Source organism: Pagrus pagrus, assembly GCF_965226575.1.
Source record: "Pagrus pagrus genome assembly, chromosome: 1".
Lineage (NCBI taxonomy): Eukaryota > Metazoa > Chordata > Actinopteri > Spariformes > Sparidae > Pagrus > Pagrus pagrus.
Window position 1 is genome coordinate 8,355,905 of NC_140185.1, and position 23,781 is coordinate 8,379,685.

Here is a 23,781-nt window from a genome sequence, read left to right on the forward strand (position 1 = left end):
CAGGGTAAAATGCTGCTCCAGTGTCCCCTGCAGATACAATATTGACGAGCTGCAGCGAGGCTTCCTTGTTCTCCACACAGAGGTATTGTTGCATTCTGCTACCTTTCTGCGAGAATTTTACTCAGTTCAGTTTAAATTAATTTTGATTGACTGTTGGGTGCTAGTTTGTTATTGTGATCCTTTTTTTCCTTTTAGATGTATTTTAGTTAAGTTACATCAATCCAGGTTTCTGTTGTGTCACTTTTTTAAAGATGTTATACCTGCTGTAGGTTCAGTTTAATTTGGTTTCGTCTTATTTTAATCTGGTTTGCTTAAATGTATTTTTATTCACTTATCTTACCTATTGTTTAATTGTTTTTTGAGGTCCATCATGCAATTTTGAGAGGACCTTCACAGTTGTGGGAAGCCTATTTTGATATTATATGTTTCGAATATAGTGCTGGTCACCATTTGTTGTCTATATATTTAGTGTTTTGAGATGTAAAGTATGTAAAGATGTAAACAATGTCAAAAGAGGAAACTTTGAAAGTTGTTTTTATTTGTATTTTTTAGCTTCAGGTGATCATGTTTGCTGACATGAGTTTAGACTCTCACCTTGGGAATTGTGACAAAAGAGCTGCATCATTGTCGCCCTGCTGGTTGAACTGTTTGTTCCGTGTGAGCCTCACAGCATAAGGGCAAAAAACCTTCTTCTCAATATATCAATTTTATATCATTGCTTCCATGGAACAGAAAAACAGAATAATTCTTTTGATTTTAAAGAAATGTGTTTGTCACTTAAGCAACTTTAGTTTGCTTGAAATCGATGCATGCTTGCTTTTTGATAGCATCGTGTTCTTTGTAAAAGTTAAAAACCTTTCATGCAAGTTTTTTAAATCACATTTGTAATGCTTTGCAATTTGTTATAACGTAATACATGTGACACACCCAAATATATTGTGAATGCTTACAGCAGCTCATATGCTAAATGCAGATTGTGTTATAAAACCAGCCTTAAAGATTTACAGTAATAATAGAAATGTCACACGCTACACAGCAGAATGAGACATGACTGCAGCCTCCAGCCAGAGGCGGTGTCTGGCAAATAAGGCTAAAGCAATGTTTCTTCTAAGCTGATGAAATTGTGACTTTGTATGCTCGCAGGACAACATGAAGACCGACTATTCTTTGGAGAGGGACATCACACAAGCAGCCTCTTTCGTAAGTCTTCAACAAACAGCAGTTTCCACTGAAAGTTCTGACCTCTTCACATGTTGCAGCCATCTTTTCCTCTCCTATTGTTTCTCCAACATCCTGTGTTGTTCTTGTGGGTGTGTTTGATCCACTTTTAGAGACTCTGAAGCTGGAATATTGAAGAAAGACACTCTGTCTGCCTCTCTGCCTGATTCTTCCGCTCTCTCTCTTTGTATCTATGACCCTGCAGGAACATGGTTTCAGATGGAGAACTGGGTCTGAGGCCTCCAAGATAGAAGATACTAATTTGGATTTGGATGACCCGAGAACAAGCAAATCTTCCACATTCAGAAAATACCACCAGAGCCTTCAGACACTCAAACCCATCCGCTTCCCCTCATCACAGTCAGTGACACCAACGACACACAGCATGTTTATAGACAAATATTGTACTTGACCAATCTGAGAGCTTATGATGTTTCCCTGTCTAGGTCCCACCCTGTGGACAATGCAGGGTTCTTGTCATTTACAACTTTTGCCTGGATGACCCCGATGATGTGGGCCACGTTCAGGAATAGGCTGGACATGAGCTCCCTCAACCTGTCTGCTTTGGATCGAGCCGACACCAGTGGAAAAAGGTCGGTCACTCTCCACATTTCTCTCCTGTCGTGTGACAGTGCAGAACATTTCACTAATGACAGGCCTAGTTGCTGAAATTCATATTTGCTAAAGGACAATGCTAGGAAAATTATGAAAACAGAGAATGTGTGTGTGTGTGTGTGTGTGTGTGTGTGTGTGTATTGTGAGTTTTTCCTGTTTTAGTTTAGCAATTAGATAAGAAGGCTGGAAGTGTTGACTCTGATTGTGTGTGCTGTGCAGGCTGCAGAGACTCTGGGAGGAAGAAGTGGCGAAGGTGGGCCTGGAGAAGGCCTCTTTGACTCGAGTGATCCTTCACTTTCAAAGAACCAGGCTGATTGTGTCCGTCATCGTTGGCATCATCGCAATGATATGTGTGTTCCTGGGCCCGGTAAGTTGATCTGAATTTTGATAACAACAGCACCGGTGCTTCCTTTATCGTACAGATCCAAAGTTTGTCCCATCACGCTCCTGGTAAATGTGGTGAGAGAAGCTTTCAAAACTTTAGTTAAGTGTTTCCAGCAGATTATACTTTAAGTATATTTTTAAGTGTAAAACTTAAGGATAAAAAGTATTCATTATGATGAAAAAGGGACTCCAAGATTGCAATATTCTAATTATTTGATTGTTATATTGATTCGTTAATGCTACTTTATACTGCATACAGTTAAATAGTTTAGTCCAAGGGGCCCAAACCCAACCTAGAAAAATGTGGGGGTCATGAGATGATGATGATGAGATGATGTGTTCATGTTTGGACTACACTCAAATCTTAGCTTTCTTGTGAAATACTTATAGGGGCGCCTTGTAGTTTTGAAGAAGAAATTCAGTAAATACATTTCATTATATTACAATATTACAATATTACTGAGGTAATAATACAAATATGTATCTTTTCCATAACTGAATAAACAAGCTGTTCTCAGAGCAAAATAAGGTCCCCAGGACACTGTTTGAAGCTATAAAGGTGGCAGGGTCCGCCAGTTTATTCAGTCACAAAAACAAAGAGAGTTTGTTCATTTAGTTTGTTTAGGCATAAAATAATCAATCCATGAAGATCTTTCTCTTCTGATTAAAATGTCTTCCCCAAAACTACATAGTGCACCTTTAATAATTTGACCTCTTTGACCCTATTACATTAATTTAGATAAAAACCATGTGACACATTTACAGGTCCCATTTGATGGACGTGCTAATAACTCATAGCCATCTGAAACATGAGAAAGAAGCCAGAACTGGGCACAGCTGTTTTGTTTAAGTGTCACCAGCCAAAAATGTTTAAAAACCACTGGCAGTGTATTTTGTGAGCATTATTTTTTTTACGCTAAATCTTAAACCAATAAGTAACTACAGTTCCAAGATCAACGTAGCAGAGGACAAAGAACAGTTTCCTCTGAACATAAAACTAAAAGTACAAGCGAGTCAAAAACATATTGTACGTTATAGTGCTCTTGTAATACAAGTTGTGCTCTCTATGCGTCATTGCTGAGGGGAATTGATGATGATTTAAGAGGAGGTTTGTTTTTGTTTTACAGATAATACAACAGACTAGCCTTGTGATATATGCAGGATATGGTTAATAAAGAACAATAAATTATTCATATATTTAGAAAAAGAACTGTCATCTATGAAATATTTTACAACTTTTGTCAAATGTAAAATTATTTAAACCCAAGCAGTGTTTCTTTTTATCTTTAAGTCTTTATGGGTATCGTCACAGAAGTTTTGCAAGCCACATAGAAAACTGCGTTATCCACAATCTACTGTAGCTTGAGACCACCGCCCTGAAAAGAGAATTGCAGTGTATAATCATTCACGCTCTTTCCTTTCAGGCTGTCCTGGTCTACCAGATCCTGAACTATGCTGATAACCCCGAGGAGTCCACAGTGACCCACGGCGTCGGACTGGCCTTCGCTTTGTTCTCCACAGAGTTTGGCAAAGCCTTCTTCATATCTTTGCTGTGGGCGCTGAACCTGCGCACTGCAGTCAGACTCAAGGGAGCCTTCTCTGCAATGGCCTATCAGAAAGTGATCTCTTTGCGGATGCACAGCGGCATTTCAATGGGAGAGGTAACGACTGGCTTACATTCATCAGGGTTAATGCTTATTTATTGCAGCGTACCTGCATTTCTCCCAGAGAGTTTTACTGAATGGTCTTGAATCATCATATTATGAATAATCCACCAGAATCGCTTTGTTCAATATCTTGGTGGTCCAAAGAATATAAGTATTTTTAATTGATCCTTTATTATAAAATATGTCAAGAAACAAGAGTCATTTGTAATATGTCTTAGGTTATGACCTTCCATGATTGTGGGGAAATTCACGTGTTACGACAGCTTCAGAGTCATAGGCAGAGGGAAAAGAATAACGGTGACTGAATTATAGATGCAAATGTAAAACAGAACAAGCAAGAATAGCAAGACTATATGCACTATACAGTCTTATTATTATTATTTATCTTTATTGCTTTCTTTATTTCTTTTGTGAAGTACTGTGTGACATCGGTTCTTGAAAGGTTCTACGTAAATGTAGTATTATTGTTTTATATAATTATAAACATTCTTTCTCTTCCTCTCTCCTGTCCAGATGATTAATGTCTTGACCAACGATGGCCACAGGCTATTTGAGGCAGTATTGTTTGCAAGCTTCTTGATTTCCACCCCAGTCCTCTTCGTTGTGTGCATCGTCTACTCCTGCTTCGTTCTGGGCTACACTGCACTGACTGGAGTCATCACCTACATCATCTTTGTCCCCGTACAGGTCTGTACATAACAATCTGCACAAACACACCTATTTTCATAAGCAGCATTTCAGCAAGAAATCCGTAGAATTATTCATAAGGGTCCAATATAGATCATGATTTATGTGGTATCTGGGATTATGCCTGACTATAAAAGATTACTTTACTATATTTAACCATGTTATACCAGTCAACCAGTCTTTGTTGACTCTTATTCCTAATACTGACCTCTTTAACTACATTCTATTTAAAGCTAGACATATGACTGTAGCTTGTGGTAACAAGTACAGTATATCACAGTACAGTATAGTAGGTCTAGAGTATAGGGCCAAAGGACAGAGGTGGTGTATGCTGTACAGATGGTACAGCCCTTTAAAGGAGACCTGTTATGCTTTGCTCAGAGCAAACTGGGTATTCAGAAGAAGGACCATTAAAGAGACATGAGCAAACACAGTGTTTCAGATAGAGGGGGAACACTGCTGCTGCAGTGGTCAGAAAATTAGAAAAATGATGTCTTGTTTGAGCATTAAAGCATGTAAAAAACCCAGGAAGTTTGTCTCTAGTGTCTTTGGCCTGTTAATACTTTCACTATCTTTCTGACTTGTGAACCTTTGACAGTAGAAAGTCCTCTGCTACTCCCACAGGCCATGCTCATACTCTCTGTGAACATTCCCAAAGAGTGAACAGCTTGTTTCTAGTTTTACTACCTAATAAAAAACAGCATTTTTTCTTGCCTTGATGAACCTTGAACAGACATTGAGTATCGTACACGTCATGAACTCTTATGTTATATTTATGAGCAGGGCTTGGGTTCACTCAGCTTTGCATGGTGCAGGATTCAGAATCATCAAACATGCAACTTGTATAATTTGCCTCAAACATGACTGAACAGAATTTGCAGTTATCAATCATCGATGCCTCACCTTATTCTTTCTACATATTGAAATGCTACTTGTAGGAAAGTATTAAATGCTTTTTATGTTACGAACAGGGTGTGTTACTTAACTATTTCAACCAAAATGACAGCCCTAAATGAATTGTATTGGCTCTTTTGCTGCTTGTTTTAATTAATATTTATTTAATATTGTTTTGTCTGCTTTCAGTTTTTCCTAGCCAAGTTCATTAACAAGTTCAGATGGAATGCCATGCTGATAACAGACAGCCGTGTTCGCACGATGAATGAGATTCTCAACAGCATCAAACTTATCAAGATGTACGCCTGGGAGGATTCCTTTGAGAAGAAGATTGCAGGTAGGAAGCCAGGCTGCAGCGTGTTGACTTTGTCATGCAGTTTTTCATTCATTTTTGGACATCACATATGAGGCCGATCATTTCTACCATCTCCTTTCTGAAACACAAACACAATCTTGGAAGCCTTAAAAGTTGAAGGGGAAAATGCTTGCACCTGTACAGGAATATGGAGGTGGTGGAAACTGGCAACGCAGAAACAATATGTTTCAATTAGTTTTTCACACTCTCTACCTTCCACGCCATCTCACTTACATAGACTGTTCCCCCTAAATGCATTCAAAACAAGTATGAAGGGGTGAGCTCTGGTGCGTCAGAAACGGTAAACTTTGAGAACATCAGTTCTCACTTGTCTAACTGGCAGTTCAGCTGTGTTAAGTTCAGTGAGTGGGAGTCTGAGCTGCAGTCAGGCATCGTGCCAGTGAACGGTGGAACTTTCATTATGAGCACTGAACGTACTGCACAGTGAAGGTGAACCCTGAGTGAAACTGAGTTTGTTCAACCCGCAACTCTCCCTCTCCATTTCACTGTTAGGAAAAACATAAAGTTCTAAATATTTACATGGTGTATTTAAGGTCTTCCTGGTGTTTTTGAGCAGAAACGTATCCCTAGTTGCTACAGTGAAGGTGCTCGGTGGACAGATGTGGAAATCAGCAAATTTAGCAGAAGGGAAAAAAACAAAACGTCTTCTCCTAACATGTGCTCTCTCTTGTAGGCTTAAGGAAAAATGAGAAAAAACAACTACGGGCCGTCAGTTACATCCAGAATATGAACACCAGCATCACCAGCATCATCCCCACTATCGCTACAGTTCTCACCTTTATTGTCCACACTCTGCTGGGCTTGAGTCTCAACACGTCTGATGTGAGTACCACAGCACTACGACAACCTGAACCAACACGGCCTTCGTGTGATTGAAGTGGTTAATAGGAAGTATGGCCTTGTCTGTGTTGTATGGTGTGAGGTAGTGTTTGATCATCCTTCTTTGTTATCACCAGGCCTTCACCACCATCGCCATCTTCAACGCCTTGAGGTTCTGCCTGGCTCTCATGCCAATGACTGTCAAGTCCCTGGCTGAGGCTGCTGTGTCAATAACAAGACTGAGGGTAAACTCTTCTCTTCTCTGCTCAGCAGTTATTGAAGTAGACCTATGATACTTTTCAATTTTTCAGAGGCCTTAAAGAGACAGGAGCCAAAACAGTCAGAGGGGGGAGTACAGTGCTGCAGCACCCAAAATAATGAACCTGAAACTGAGCACAGTATGTCTCCTTTAACATTACTATATTATGCATTACTACTCTGATCTTACATGATGATTATGTCATTCAACAATAGAAGCTGCGAGGTTATCTTACCTTCCATTGATGGATAGTGAACATGATTTTCCCCTCCAAAGCTTATAATACACAGAATGACAGTTTTTATTTGATCATTATTGTAAGCATAGCCTTATTCCTTGGTCTATGATCCCGACGGAGTCCTCATATATCCTGTTGGGGGCCTGCCAAAATATTGTTTAATAATATTTTGAAAGTTTTTATTCTTTATAGTCTACCTATAATTCTTTGCACAATAATGTGACAAACATTGAAACAGTATTGAAACATATTGGTAAGCTGAATGTTTTATTATCCATAAGAGACTCTGGCATACCCTCCACCTCAGAAATGTGCCTAATATTATCCATTCAACAACTGCTGCCGACTTTTTTACACATGGCATTATACATGTAGTTGAGGGTCCCTGCTCCATCCTTGGCCTGTAACACATTGAAGACCCCTGGCCTAATTAACAGCTTGTATTGAGTTTTAATGCAAGCTTTTAATGCTTTAATGCACTTGTTTTCAAAAGCAACTTCTTAAGATGGAAAATGCCATTTTTACTTCATTGTGCATCCATTTTTGTAGCAATCAGAGGAATCATGAAAAATATGAAAAATCTTAGAAATGTGATATGTGGCTGTTTCAGAAAGTATTGCTGATCCAGAATCCAGATCCCTACCTGACGCAGAGGGGAGGTGGTGACTTGGCCATAGTGATGAGAAACGCAACACTGTCCTGGACCAAACCACACTCCTCACCCAGCTCAGCCAATGGGGTGAACGCACACAAAGTGGATGAAATCTATGAGAATGAGAAAAATGAAGCTTTGCCAACCCTGAGAAACATCTCCTTCACTCTGCCTAAGGTGTGATTTACCACCGATAAGATTACACAGTTTATAAATATGTTCGGCTTGTGTTAAGGGTTAACTTATCCTCTTTGTGTTATTTCCTGAAGGGCAACCTACTTGGTGTCTGTGGGAATGTGGGTAGTGGAAAGACGTCACTGATTTCCAGCATTTTGGAGCAGGTTGGCTCCTCCTTTCTCTTTTACCATCTCTGCAAGTCTGATTTAATATTTGGCATTGTTAATAGCTGTTAATTTTCTAGTTTTTCTTGTTAATTTTATTGTCCATCACTCTGTAATGCAAATCTAAGTGAAACTGATGATCTCTATTTATTTATGTAACATACAGCGCTTCTCATGGTTTTCTGTTCGTTCTCATATTTCAGATGCACCTCCTGCAGGGCTCCCTCACAGCTGATGGGACATTTGCCTACGTTTCCCAGCAGGCCTGGATATTCCACGGAACTGTTCAAGAAAACATCCTAATGGGGGAACCTTTTGACCAGGCCAAGTAATTGATCACTTTACCCATTGAATAATTGTCATTAGTAACTGCAGATAAATGTGACCTTACCCTGATCAAGGGTATTTCTATTGCCCTAACTAACGGGTTACTCTATTTGATGCTGTTCAAACAATGTTTGAAGAGATCTTTTCAATGTTATCTCCCGTGACAAATGTTTAACTGGGAAAAAATGTCTCTTATCTTTGTGAGTTTGCATCTGGCAAGGTTGTCAAACTAGAGCAGAAATGTTAACCCTTAGCCCCAGAAAGATTCTCCGTGTTGTCAGAGATAATGAGAAGCCCCTGTGATTCTGCTGACCCTGTGATGAGTTAGGCATCCAGCCAACATTTACGACTGTGGTTAAGCCTATTGTTGTGCTGTAACCATGTGCCATATAACTAGACCCTGCAGTTCCTGCGGTGCTGCAGAAATAGACAAGAAAGAAGGCTGTATGTTTGTTCTCATTATTACTTCTAATAAATTCCCGGGAACAGTATGTCTGAGCAAACAATTTAAAGCATTGTTGCCATTGTAACTAGGCAGTCAACTTATTTAATCACTAATTAGATTAAAAGGTTTGTTTCAATAAAACATGGTATTTAAGTATTTGCAAACAATAGAGACTGCTGCTCATGATTACGGTATATTTGTGTTGTATATCAATAGTCATAAGACACTGCCTATATTCCCCATTTTTGTTGTTTTTCTGTTATATCTGAATAAAATGACCCAATCATGCCAACAAAATGGCTCCGCTAAATACATTGATACATCTGAAATCTTTTGTCTGTCTCCACAGATACGACAGAGTTGTGGATGTGTGTAGCCTCAGACCTGACCTGAAAATCCTCCCATTTGGGGATCAAACCGAGGTAGAAGCTTTTCAATGATTTCTTACAAGTGTAGTGGAACTTTTTCCAACACTGTGGAAAAGAAACCCCCTGTGGAAGTGTGGATTCCAAAAATTCATTGCGGAGAAGGACCACTAGCCTGTCAGTGGTCCGTGGCATCTTAGCTGTGTCTAGCTTAATTTCTTTGCAGATATATGAAAACCCACCTCTGCCAGAGTGATGAAATTAAAAGGATCCTGTGAGCTTTTAGAATAAGAAATTGTCTCTAAGTAATTACGTAGCCAAAATAATGAGACTTTATCAAATAATGACTTACTTATCTCAAAATAATTATTTTGTTTAAAAAAAGTTAATAGAATAGAATTGCTGCATCTCTCTCTCTCTCCCTGTCACTCTTTGCCTGGCCTATCAAATAAAACCATGAAAAGGCAATAATAATTTGAGAACAAAAAGACTTAGTGTCAGCAGTTATGTTATGTTATGTTATGTTATTTCTTTTATTTGAACAGGGACAGTGCACAATAAAACATTAACCCTGCGTATAACAAGGAGAGATGCATTGCACCGGGTTTTAGCAAGTTGCTATTTTCCACCCGTAGTCCCTGGGCAGGTAGATGGAACATCCACAAATTAAAAACAGTTGCTAAATTTACAAAAAGATGAATACACACATTCCCATAACATTAAAATGAAAACAATTCAAAACAAATTACCCCCCTCCTGCCAACTTTTATAAACAAATATACCCCCCCATCAAATACACACACACACACACAGACACACACACAGACACACACACACACACACACACACAGACACACACACACACACACACACACACACACACGCTCACAAATGTCTACAAGTTTGCTGTGACAGCATCCAGCGTTTTGTGTGACATGAAAACGTTTTAAAATCTGCACATGTAATCAGTTCTGTTGGAAGTGTGTTCCATTGATTTGTGGCAACAAAAGAAAAAGATGATTTACCAAATGAAGTCCTGCGTTTAGGAATACTGCACTCTCCCCTAGTAACTGATCGTGTAGCTCTTGTTGTTTTTTCTGAGCAGAGTGTAACCATTTCTTCCAAAGGAGGAGCAGCAGCATTATGAATGATTTTAAACAGCAGGCATACATTTGCGTGCATTATTAGATTTTCAAGATTTAAAATACTATATTTGGTAAGAATATGACAGTGATGATACTGACGTGTTTTTTTGTCGTGAATCTTAAGGGCACTTTTATATAATGATTCAAGTGGTTTTAAAGCTGTTTTACATGCCTGAGACCAACTTGTCATGCAATAGAAAAGATGTGGGAGAATCATTGCATTTAAATATGTATGTGATGCTTCAACAGTGAGAGAGTTTCTTATGTGTCTGAAGTTTATAAGATTAAATTTCAGTGTGTTACTCAGCTTTTTAACATGATTTTTAAAAGTAAGAGTTCGATAAAAGAGTAACCCCTAGATATTTGAATTCATCCACATTTTTGATTTTTTGCCCATTTACTAAGATGTCAGGACAATCCCTGAGTTTACTCCTGTTTGTAAAGAACATGGTTACAGTCTTTTCAACATTTAAAGTCAAACAAGAGTTGTTTAGCCATTCAACAACCTTCTGCATTTCCTTAGTTAATTTCAAAGCAACCTCAGTTGCATTTTTACCGTGGGTATATAACACATTATTACACGGCTCTATTGAATGCTGCTCTCTGATTGGTCCATCGCTGCGTTCTACGGTCTGTTATTTCTGTATAATGACCGTCGTCAAGTATAACAGACCGTTGCTAGGGACGGCGCTCTGATCCGCCCCTGCAACATGTAGCAACATAAGCAAGACAGCACCGCTGTCCAGCTGCTCTCTCAGGCCGGCCTCGAAAGTCGTCAGATCATGTCTGTGACTGGACACATGAGAGCAGCTAGGGACGGCGCTCTGATCCGCCCTGGCAACATATAGCAACATAAGCAAGACAGCTGGACTTTCAACGCGTTACACCAACCACAGCACGCTGTCCAGCTCCTCTCTCAGGCCCCGAAAGTGAAAGTGAAAGTTAAAACTTTACCGAGCGATCCTTGTCGCTGCTGAATCATTGTGGGTGATTATTTATTATTTATTTCAGTCGTAAGGCCGTGTAATAAGCGGGATAATGTATAGTTAGTCGGTTGTTATGTAGAAATAAACCCCTTCAGGTTGTTCCATACAACCTGTCGGGGTTTATTTCTCCATAACAACCTCCGAACTATACATTATCCCTTACGTATCATCAGCATACATTATTAAATCAACTTCATTACACACAGATGGGAGGTCATTAATATATATGCTGAAAAGCAGCGGCCCTAAAACTGACCCTTGTGGCACTCCCATGGTGCATGCTTTAAATGGGGATAGAGTATTGTACACCCGCACACACTGATGTCGGCCACTCAGGTAAGATTTAAGCCAATTTTGTGTGTGTATGGAAAGGTCATAATTTGCCAGTTTGTTTAATAGTATGTCATGATTAACCGTGTCAAAAGCCTTGCGCAAATCAAGAAAAACTGCTCCCACCACTCCTCCCTGATCTAGGTTTGATTTAATGACTTCAAGGAAGTCATTGTTTTAAGAAAGTTTGTCATTATTTTTGCAATATTAAGTCATTCATTTGCGATACCGTGTCATTATTTTTAGATACTGAGTCATTATTTTGTGATATGAAGTCATCATTCTGAGATACTAAGTCTTATAAGTCATGATAACGTTTCTCATTAGAAGGACTTACAGGATATTTTTTTTGTCAAATGGCGGAAATGAGTTTCCATTCCATACAAGTATAATCTAAGCATCGTGACTTTTGGAAGAAAGAGATTTTAGGTAATTCTTCAGTAACTGTGGTGATACTACTAATCATTTATTATTTATTAAAGCTTGCGTTGAGTTTGTTTGACATAAAGACATGGTTTTGTGGAGTCGCCTGTTTCACCAATTTATGTGAAAATCAAAAACTCTCCATAACTCAGGAGCTTTACTGAACTTCTCTCTCCTGCAGGCTGATCATTAGTCTGTATTATTTAGTTTTTTCTTCTACTAAGGTCACTGTGTACCTGTAAACATTACTTGAAACAGTTAATAATTCACTTTCTCTGTTTCCTAAAACCCAATTTAACCTTTTTTGTCTGTTAATTATGGCAAATCAACTATATCAGCTGTGTTACTTTACACTGTGATCTACTTCAACTCTTCAGTGAATGTGAATTCAAAACTAGATGTTCAGGGAACTACTGTTCAAAGTATGATAATTACTGAAGTCAAGTCAAACTAATTAATATCAAGCTGAATAGAAGTTAGAGTTTGGCATAAACAAATCAACTCAATTTAGGGTAAAAAAAAAAAATTAGCAAAATTAAAAAGTGGATTTTGAGGTGCAGACGCTGATGCCAGTGTTCTAAGTAGTTTCTGTTTTGTTGGCAGATTGGAGAGCGAGGGCTGAATCTGTCCGGTGGGCAGAAGCAGAGGATCAGCCTGGCCAGAGCTGTCTACTCCAATAGGGACATCTTCCTCCTGGACGATCCGCTATCTGCTGTCGACGCCCACGTGGGGAAACACATTTTTGAAGAATGCATTAAGAAGGAGCTCCAGGGAAAATCCGTTATACTGATTACACACCAGCTGCAGGTGGGAAGATAGACACAGTTCTATTCTTTGTCAATACATTTTTCAAACTCATACAAGTTTTAACAATCATAGTTACAGATTTTAAAATCAAATTGGATGAGAGGATCAATACCATCACATTGTGGTTAGCCCTAAACTAAAAGTAAATCACGCAACAGGAGGTGGTGTCTGATTGCTGCTGTTAACCTTATCTTAATCATAAATGAGCAGTTTTTGCAAGTCACTATGAGTAAGAGTGTCTGCAAAGTGACATAAAATGTTTATGGACATGTGACTGCTGTTTAAACTGTGTTGGTTCAACCTTTGGCCACAGTGCTGGGGTGATTTTGTTGACATGGCTGTCTGTCCTCATGTGTGTCTTTCAGTATCTGGAGTTTTGTGATGACATCTTGGTTCTGGAGGACGGCGAGGTGCTGGAGAGCGGAGACCATCAGGCCCTGATGAACGCCAGCGGACGCTACGCTCAGCTCATCAGCAACTACCAGACGGAACAGTCCAAAGTAAAGAAACAGACCTACAGTACAAAACTCAGATGTTCTGTGACTCTGCGTATCTTACCATGTGTCCCCCCTTACTTTTTTAAAGCTTTTCACCTGTTCCCTACTGTTTTACTAGCTCAAAAACAATTAAAAACAAAGTTTGGCTGTGATTCAAAGAACAGTGTGCCCTTAATGTCAGTTGTAAAAGAAACAGTTATATCATATACTGTAATAAAATGAGTTATTTCCAAATTCTTATCATTTACAGACACAGAAAGAGGAGGAAGAGTCAACCCAAGACTCTGCCCAGCTGAAGGAGGTTGAGCTAGAAGTTGAAACAGACACTGGGATAGTGAACCCAGGTATGGTCACCAGTAAAAAAAAATGTTTGTCAGTGTAATTATCCAAGATACATTATATGGCATCATTTATAATGCCTCAGTTCATCATTCCAGAGCGTGAAATGATTGAAAATAAGGCTGGAGTTCTTTATAGAGTTTAGTAGAAAGGCACGGCAGCAAGTCATGTAGTACACTCTGTAGTATCTAGTGGAAATGGATCCCTAAAAGCAGATACCCAGACATAGACACAGTGTAGGAAGGTTTACAACATGTCGCTTTCTTTAATTGTCTGTGGAGTAAAGTGTCATCTGTAAAATGTGAGCCAATTTACTATAACCAGGAGGAGGCTAAAGGTAATGTCAGCAGTCCAGCTAGTCATTAAAGGGTGGCTGAGTCATAAAAGATATTTTATATTATATCAATAATGCAAGACAACAGAGCTTTGTGAAACCATGCCAGAAAGGACAACAAAGCTGAACTCCTGCTGTCAATATGCTATGATTATGGTAATATTTCAGTATATTTATGCCACAGTAGAGATGATAGGATTGATTTCAGTCATAAATTACATTTCCCCCACTGTTTGTGCTTCCTTTCAGTGTTTGACATGTCAGATGAAATGGATGATGTTAAGGCAGCTGACCAAAAATGTAAGTCTACAAAACTCATGACATCACAACATCTGATGCTGGTGCAGGGTCAGTTCAAGCAGACCCTGCACCAGCAGTGCACATTGATTTGATTGGCAGACAAGAGGTGGTGCAAGTTCAAACTAGAGAACCAATCAGAAACAATGTTCAAAATTTGATAACCTAGTGCCCAATGAATGGAGCCGGTCTAGACGTAGAGCCAGCTCCTCCTGAGCCATCCTAATATGAATTTAGTAAATTCTGCAGTACGTATATGCTCTTTACTCGTAAATATGTATTTCAGATGTAACACCTATGTCATCACAAACATTTTGATGATTTAATTACATTTTTTTCTATAACTTTAGCAGATTACAATTACATCTATTTTGTAATTTCATTACATGTAACTAGTTACTCCCTAACACACTGTAAACACTTTCTTTACATTGCATTTACACTATTGTAAATGTAGTGTGTCTGGGTCACTGGATCTTCAGTAAAACTACATTTACACCTATATCATTTTATAAAAAACCTCACTCTAATCCTTTTCTTCCTCTTCAGCTGACGGTGATCAGCTGGTCAGTAAGGAGTCCACCACAGAGGGTGCTGTCTCCTGGAGAGTCTATCAGCGGTACTGCCAGGCAGCAGGAGGTCTGATACAACAAACACATGCACACGCCTTGGCTTGATTCTATGCAAAAGTACACAGTTCACACATGGCCAGTCCAGTTGATGATGTTTGGCGTGACTTTGTTGCTGCAGGCTACTTCATCACCTTCCTCGTCATCCTGAACATCGTCGTCATGATTGGATCCACAGCCTTCAGCAACTGGTGGCTCAGCTACTGGCTGGGGCAGGGTAACGGGGTGAGGACCATACTGTATATCTCACACACGCACACGCACACACACACACACACACACACACACACACACACACACACACACACACACACACACACACACACACACACACACACACTTCTGTGTACCTACTGGTGACTATTCACAATAGTATAAAATTCATTAATCTCCTCTGTTTTCTCCCGCTCACCAAATAAGACTGATACCCAGGGCGACGTCTCACAAAACGAGAAACTGCACTTCTACCAGCTCATTTATGGCGTGGTGGTGATTATCACGATCATACTTGCCGTCATCAAGTGCTTCTTCTACACTGGGGTCACCTTGAATGCCGCCTGCAAATTCCACGACACCATGTTCAAAAACGTAAGGAGGAAAAGCCAACTGCAAGACTCCTTTAAACAGACATTCACACTTTGCAGTTTTAATCCTGGATACCATGTTTCTCATCAGTTTAGTGTTTAAAAAGGATGATTCTTTCACACCTGATGAAGACAGCTCTTTTGTTTTCTTCCACAGATCATTGACAGTCCCATGAGTTTCTTCGACACAACGCCGACCGGCCGCATCCTCAACCGCTTTGCCAAAGATCAAGAGGAGGTGGACACTGTGCTTCCCCTCCACATGGACCCCTTCTTGCAGTTTGTTCTGTTGATCACCTTCACCATTGTCATCATCTCAGCTGTCTTCCCCCCCATGCTGGTGGCTGTGCTTATTATAGGAGCTTTGTTTACCCTCATTCTCTTGTGAGTCGATACCAGCAGCAATTGTACCAATTCATAATTTGGTATTGTTGATTTCATGTTTAGCGATTTTACTAACATTCATTTTGCATGAATATAACGATATAATAAAGAGGGAAGCTGAATATCAGTTGCGATTCCTTTGCAGTATATTCCAGAGGAGCATCCGTCATATGAAAAGGATGGAGAACATCAGTCGCTCTCCCTGCATCTCGCACACCACATCTACCCTGCAGGGCCTGAGCACCATCCATGCCTACAACACAAGAGACAGCCACATAAAAGTGTGAGAGTTTTGCTCTTTTTTAAATTCTTCTCTGTGACATTCATGCAGTACAAAAGCAGCAGGTAACGCTGCAGTGTCTCTGATCATTGGCTGCACTGTAAACACTGTTTATTGATTGATAATTGGAGTAAGGCTGTATTTTTCACAAAACCTGGCTTGTGCTTTGTCATCTTATAGCTTCGAAACACTGAATGACATCAACTCCAACCACTATTTACTGTTTCACTCGGGCACACGTTGGCTCTCCTTCTGGCTGGACTTCATGGCTGCGACCATGAGCTTGATGGTGGCTCTGTTTGTAGTGCTCAGCGATGATAAACTCATCAGTCCGTCTTTGAAAGGCCTGGCCATGTCCTACACCATACAGGTGAATTTGGACAGCAGGTGAACGAGACACAATGGACACATTGCAACGACTGCGGCATGCGTGTTTACCGGCTGTGTTTATGTGTTATCCAGTTGACAGGCCTGCTTCAGTACACGGTGAGGCAGTCAACGGAGGTGGAGGCGAGGTTCAACTCAGTGGAGCGCCTGCAGGAATACATCATGGTCAGACTCTAAGCTTCTCTGCCTCAGAAAAATAATGACACAGGTCGCTTGGCTGCAACCACCAATCCACACTGTCCATTCAGCTACTCAAGAAGAGAACCTGCTAAAACTATTTTAAAAAATTTTAAATAGCTTTTGCAGGTTCTTTTCTTCATCATGCATTAGCTATCGCCTGACACCCCTCCTATCCACTCACTCTAATCAATTGTTGTTTATTGTGTACAGGGTTGTAAGTCTGAGGCCCCCAGACACATAAAGGAGGCCAAAATCCCAGAGCACTGGCCAAAGTCTGGAGCCATCACCTTCCAGGACTATAAGATGAGGTACAGGGAGAATACACCCATCGTTCTGAACGGCCTCGATTTCAGCATTCGAGCTGGAGAGAAGCTGGGAATTGTGGGACGAACAGGCTCTGGTAAGTTAAGTGTAAATAGGCATTTTATTTTAAGAAAATTTCAAGTTAATTTAGACGTATTAAAATGACTGATTGATTGAAGAAAATATTACTTATTATCATAGAGTTGAATGTTAAACATGCACAGAACTCTGACATATGGTAACGACACTTGCAGTGAGATATTCAAATATGTCTTAATATAATAAACATACGCGCTAAACCAATAGTCCTTATTGTTGAAATGTGAATGTTATTTTCAGTAGGCAGTCAGAGGTCCACCACGGGGGTTCTGGGTGGGGTCCTTGGGTCAGTGCAGTCCTGTACCTTAGGCAGACGTTAAGCAGAATTAGCAGGACTGTACAGGGAGTTTGGATGTTGCAATAAACTGCAAGTTGAACGGATATCCTGGACTGTGTATTATTTTGGGAAGGCTTGACATTATTACATTGGAAACGAGGATAAAGAATGGCCACATATGGAAAAATCAATAAGTTTGACTTAGATTCGGATGACTAGCAGCAGCATGTGAATGTCTGGACTTTGTGGCTAACAAAAATCACAGACAGAACAACAACAAGCCATCTTCCTGAGTGCTCTTGCTGATTGCCAATTCATAGATTCAGTTTGCCACAACTGCCGCAAGAGGGGGCACTTGGCCAGAAAATGCCACAGTGCCAGGCAGCCCAGACAGAGCCGGGGATATAAAAGAGGTGCAACACACAGGTTGGGGGACAATGAGAAAGAGGAGGAGTATGCCCACATGCTGTACAAGCTGGATGATGAAGAGAGTGGAGCTATATAAAGAGCACGTCAGTGAATGGACATGACACTGAGTTTGAAACAGACACTGGGGCAGGCATGACAATCTTGAATGAAGAAACATGCAGACAGATGGCAGAAATTCACAACACTGGGCATGTCTCAGGCCTACCAGCAGCTCCCATTGGATGAAGAATGAAGAGCCATTTTCCAGCGCACCATGTGATAATGGGATAATCTACTACAAGGACTCTCCCAGGTAGTGTCTTCATGGCATCAGAGGTGGTGAACCCAAGCTACAAGTGGATGGTGGGAAAACATCAGAGCCAGACATTTGAGGCAGCCAAAAAAAATCAGCTGGTGCACTCTGATGATGGGAAGCCCCTCTACTTGTCCTGTGATGCATCGCTGAACAGTGTCAGCGTGGTTTTATCCCACCCAGGCGGCAAGGACAGACCAATCGGCTACATGTCACAATCGCTGTCATCAGCAGAGTGGGGCTGTTTCCAGCTCAAGAAGGAGGCGTTAGCCATTATTTTTCTGTCTCAAGAAAGTCCATCAGTATCTGTCTGACACACTGCACCATCATGACGGGCCACAAAGCGCTTCTTGGGAGAGAGCGAGGGCATCCCACACCTGGTGGCAGCCAGAATGCAGTGACGGGCTTAAATTTTGGCAACTTGTGAGTACAACTTGAAGTATAAGGAGGGATCCAAACATGGGAACACAGACGCACTGAGCAGACTCCCATTGCCAACCACACCCACCACCACACCACATGAGGGAGAGGTGGTAATGCTTATGGAGCACATGAATGGCACACCATTACAGGTGAAACAGATCCGTGACTGGACTGATCCTGTACAGAGTACACCAGTGGCTGCTGCAGGGATCCTGCCCCCCACTGTGTACCAATCCAGAAATGCAGTTTGTTGTTTTACAAGGAAGACAACAACTCCCATGATCCCACGCTACGTCACAAAGTCATCAAACTACTTCTTTTGTTTTCATTGTTGATTGAGAAACCCCTAGCACCAGAAATTACTTACTGTGATTTAAATGTGTAAATATTAGAAATTACATTGTGTTCTTTTGTTAAACCATGACTATACAACTGTGAGGGAAAGCCTCCCTCTGTAGACAACTAGGATTATTATTCATACTCTGCTAAACTCTATGCTTTGTGTGTGTAGGTAAGTCCTCTTTAGGCGTGGCTCTCTTCAGGTTGGTGGAGCCAGCAGGAGGAACCATCTTGATAGATGGAGTGGATGTCATGTCGATTGGTCTGCAGGATCTGCGCAGCAAATTATCCATCATCCCCCAGGATCCTGTTTTATTTATCGGCACCGTCAGGTAACCTTAGCTAACTTCATGTCTTCACACACACTGGGTTATTCACAGCTTATCCAACTGTGATATTGTGTGTGTGTTTGCCTGTAGGTACAACCTGGACCCCTTCAATAACTACACTGATGAGGAGATCTGGGCAGCGCTGGAAAAGACCTACATGAAGGACTCAGTATGTTAGCAGTACAATGTGGAGCACAGTGCATTACCAGTATCAATAAAGTGTGTGGTCATGTGTTTTACAGTTTGAATTGCTTCGAGAAGCAAAGGTTACTGTTGATGATACTGAATAGTAATGTTAACTGAGCCTCTCATTAGAAGTTGCAGCAGTAGTTCTGGTGGAGGATATTTCCCCACTTCGTCTCTCGTGCTTCCATATGGCTCGTTCAAGCTGCACAGATCTTTAGACACAGATCTAAAATGCTGCTGCTTTCTTTCTACAGTGGGATCTTCATGCATTGTGTAGCTGTTTCATACTCTTCTCTGCTTGTGTATATATTCCTTTCCATTATTTCACTGATATTGCATCCAAAAACATAACGATTTCAAAAACAGTGATCATTACAGAGCAGTCAGAACCCTTCTACCCACGAACCGCCCCTCACCCAAACCATGCAGAGTATTTCCTGCATGTGTGAACAAGCCAATGTGCAAAATATCCTGATCTGATTCTCTGGATATTGTCCAGAGATCATATGTGAAAGAGGCTATAGTGGTGTTGCATTGTTGTCGTCAGTCTCGGTATTAGAAGTGCTAAAAGCAATTCTAACACCCTGATGAGCACGACACAGAGTCTCAACTGACAACTCATCCCAATAGTACCCACAGTAAAGTCAATAAGGGTGCTTGACGTACCTCATTCCGCTCATCAAGGGTGCTAACAGCAGGATTTCTAGTAGCAACTCCTTCATTTTTGTCTTTGGTAACATTGGCATTTCTCTAAACTCTCTGCTGTTCTCTCCTCTGTGATTGCCACCATGCCAATGAATTGGGAGGTGGTAAACTAATGAATTAAATATTTGGGGCTACCTGGTCACACAGGGAGGGATGTCTGCCGTCTTGTAGAAAATACGGGTAACTACAAGGGTTGAGCTATCCACATTTAAACATAATTCTAGTAAACAACTACTAATGAAAAGGAAAATATAAATAGCAAAATAAACCCAAGAACTGAATAGCTGTAGAAAGTAATTTAAACTCAAACAAATCCAGTTTTTTAGCTAAAAGTATTGTTTTTGAATATTGTTGTTGTTTTCTCAGATCTCCAGACTAGAGGAGAAACTACAGGCACCAGTGCAGGAGAATGGAGAGAACTTCTCGGTAGGAGAAAGACAGCTGATATGTATGGCCAGAGCGCTACTCCGCAACTCCAAGGTCTGTACATGTTTCCACCTCTGTGATTTCTTTTGATCTGAATGCTCTCCACGTTTGCTGCTGCTGAACAGCCAGTGGATAACTGCTGCCACACACTGTATATATACATATGTATGTGTTGCAAGCTTGTGATCTTTTTATTCACTTTTGCATTAATTACCTCACCACGGCCGATATCTTTAGCCAGAATGGTTACTTTCTTTTTCTTCATATCATCACTATTTTAAGTTGTCTTGTTCAGTTCAGTTATGCATATCATACCCTCTCTAGTCTATGCCACCTTAACTCTCCCCCTTTCCCAGCACAGTTCCCAGAATATATTTTAACATTTCAGACTATAATTTCTAACATCTACATGTGCTTACCTACTTGCTATTTTTTCTTAGTGCTGCTGCAACACTTGAATTTCCCCTGTGGGGATCAATAAAGGATTATCTTATCTTATCTTATCTTATCTTATCTTATCTTATCTTAACTTCATCAGAGTGCTGATGTAGATGCATGGTGTCAAAACTTTATTCCTTTAAAGGTGCAATATGTAAGAATTGGCACCCTTTCAAATTTATACTCAAAACAAATATGCATATCATCAGAACAACCACGAAATTCTGCAAACTGTAGCAACTGTTAGCTAGCTAGCTCTGTTAGCCATGCAGTCTAGACTGGAAGCTCGTAGCACCAGGGGAGTGTTGGTATTTACACTGCTAGCACAGGACCTTTTGAATGGGTCAGACGAGGCTAACTGGTTTTAACATGCTGACTTTAGTAGATATCTCTACAATACAATAGATATCATAATGTCAAATCTGTTATAACTTCACATTCTGTTGACAATTTAAGTTGATGTTTGAAAGGCTCTCAGCTCCTTGTAAAGCACTTGAAGCATGTTAAACCTCTTCTGTCATCAATGTCCTCATTTTACCTTTCCATGTTGAAACTCTACATCCCAACTTTACATTTCTTTATGTTTTAACTTTATGTTTCTATATGTTTCATATTTCAATTTATGTAACACTTGGTCTGGTTAGGTTTATACCCAAAACCACTTGGGTAGGTATATCGTGTTTTGACTTACTTGGTTCTGTCACCACAAACATGCTGAAAATGTCCTGACATCTTGTTTAAAATACCTGGGTATGTCCTGGTTGGACCAGTCTCGAACAGTGGTCTCTAAATTAGCAGCCATTTTGCCTTGGCATCATGTAACTGCCATCCCTTCCTCCTGATGAGAGAGACATCTCATTCACATGTAATCTGAACATAATGTGATAGTATTGTAGAAATGATACATATGAAATGTAGAAATGTAATGGGTCTGTGGTTTGCAGAATGTCAACTTTTCATGTTGGCAACTTGGCTGCTTTTCCAGCCAATCTCTTATCTATACTAACTGTCCCGTTTGTTGTCCCACAGATCATTCTTTTGGATGAGGCGACAGCATCCATCGATGCAGAGACAGACGCCCTGATACAGAACACAATCAAAGAAGCCTTCCACGACTGCACCATGCTCACCATCGCACATCGTATCAACACTGTGATGTACGCAGATCGTATTCTGGTCATGGACAACGGAAAGGTAACAAACGAATACAAATATGCAAAAAGAACATCTGTGTGTCCTGAACTCAGACTTACAGTACATTTTTTCTCCGACAGGCGGCAGAGTTGGACAGTCCAGCTGTGCTGATGCAAAGACCAGACTCCCTGTTCGCTTCACTCCTGACTGCTGCCAACACTGTCAACACCTGAACTGTAAACGCCACAGCACCACCACACAATAATAGATGTAACAGAATACAAGATAGTCATTTTACACAAGCATTTCTTCAACAATATCCACATATTGTAATCTGGACTACTTGTATCAAGTTAATATAACTGCAGGAAAGGGCTGAATGTTGGTTATGAGTGATGAGTTGCTGAAACAAATACGAAGACAGTGTTCTCTTAAGGTTTTTCATAGGCATGAATATGAGTGGATATGATCGGTCATGTAAACTGTATTTAAAACATTATTTATTGATTTTCTATGTCTTTGTTTGCTGCCACTTTACCAATTACTACATGTGAAGTTTTGATCTGTTGTTTTCTTATTCACTACATATGCAATTTTATCGTGTTAAAGAAATGCATATGGAAAAATACAACTAATGTCACATAACATGAATGGTAATAAATGATGGACATTTTTATGTTTCGTTTACACTGTGTGCTGTTTGCTGCAATCAACTGTTTCTCTTTTTTCTTGAAGCATCCACAAATGATCAAAAACATTATTATCTCTGGGTGTTGAATGCTGGTGGTGTTCATGCTTATTGTTACAGGCTACAGGGCTGCCTATTTTGCATTAACAGTTGACTACTAACTAGCGAAATGCAGGTTGAAGGGGTGACCGTGGCTAATACTCAAGGACTGTAAATTTGTGAGGAATCAGTTCATAGAGGAATTTTTGCTGCTACAGTTGCTACATTTTTAAATGGAATTTCACACATACAGTATGGGCATTAAATCCAGCCAGTGTCTTATGAAGAAAAGGGTTTTCTGCTGTGAAATCCTGTTAAGGCATGACGTTCCATTTAGCTGTGGTTATTGTGTTTAAGTGGTGAGGGCTCGTCCCCAGCCTGCTCTTTCAATCCCTCCTTATCTCTCCGCTCTGCATCCTCTCACCTTCCATTCATAATAAAAATGACGGGAGTACACAATATACATTAAGGCATACATCAAGGTATAGGGGGATGATTCACCTTTATATAAGCATGTTAAGAGCACTCCACACTAAAGCCTGATTTTTTGTGCATAGAAATTCAACTTAGAAAGAAGTTGAAAAATAACCTGACTTATAATTGAGTTTATTGCTCAGTTTCAAGTGTATTTAACTGAAATGAAGCAGAATGGATTATATGAATCACAGCTGTATGGTTAAGAGAGTGACACTGAGTATGTGATAAAAAAAGGAGTGACACATGAACTAATATTTAACATTTACACACTGGCTTCCTCTCTATGGACATTATGGAAAATATTATAG

At 40.2% G+C, this 23,781-nt stretch overlaps 1 protein-coding gene across 1 annotated transcript; it reads left to right on the forward strand.

Moving 5' to 3' along the window:
- The first annotated feature begins 35 nt into the window (after nt 1-35).
- Nucleotides 36-22,945, forward strand: abcc12 (ATP-binding cassette, sub-family C (CFTR/MRP), member 12). The gene is made up of 31 exons (XM_084361422.1): nt 36-82; nt 1,144-1,200; nt 1,424-1,578; nt 1,665-1,811; nt 2,053-2,200; nt 3,642-3,878; nt 4,398-4,571; nt 5,655-5,802; nt 6,515-6,663; nt 6,798-6,905; nt 7,768-7,986; nt 8,079-8,150; nt 8,354-8,478; nt 9,272-9,344; nt 12,775-12,978; nt 13,344-13,478; nt 13,726-13,819; nt 14,398-14,448; nt 14,995-15,084; nt 15,196-15,299; nt 15,495-15,662; nt 15,816-16,042; nt 16,188-16,325; nt 16,503-16,692; nt 16,785-16,874; nt 17,100-17,289; nt 19,224-19,383; nt 19,471-19,549; nt 20,638-20,751; nt 22,165-22,329; nt 22,410-22,945. Exons 2-31 carry the CDS (start codon nt 1,150-1,152, stop codon nt 22,500-22,502), a joined length of 4,098 nt encoding a protein of 1,365 aa, XP_084217548.1. The 5' UTR covers nt 36-82; nt 1,144-1,149; the 3' UTR covers nt 22,503-22,945.
- Nucleotides 22,946-23,781: the final 836 nt, after the last annotated feature.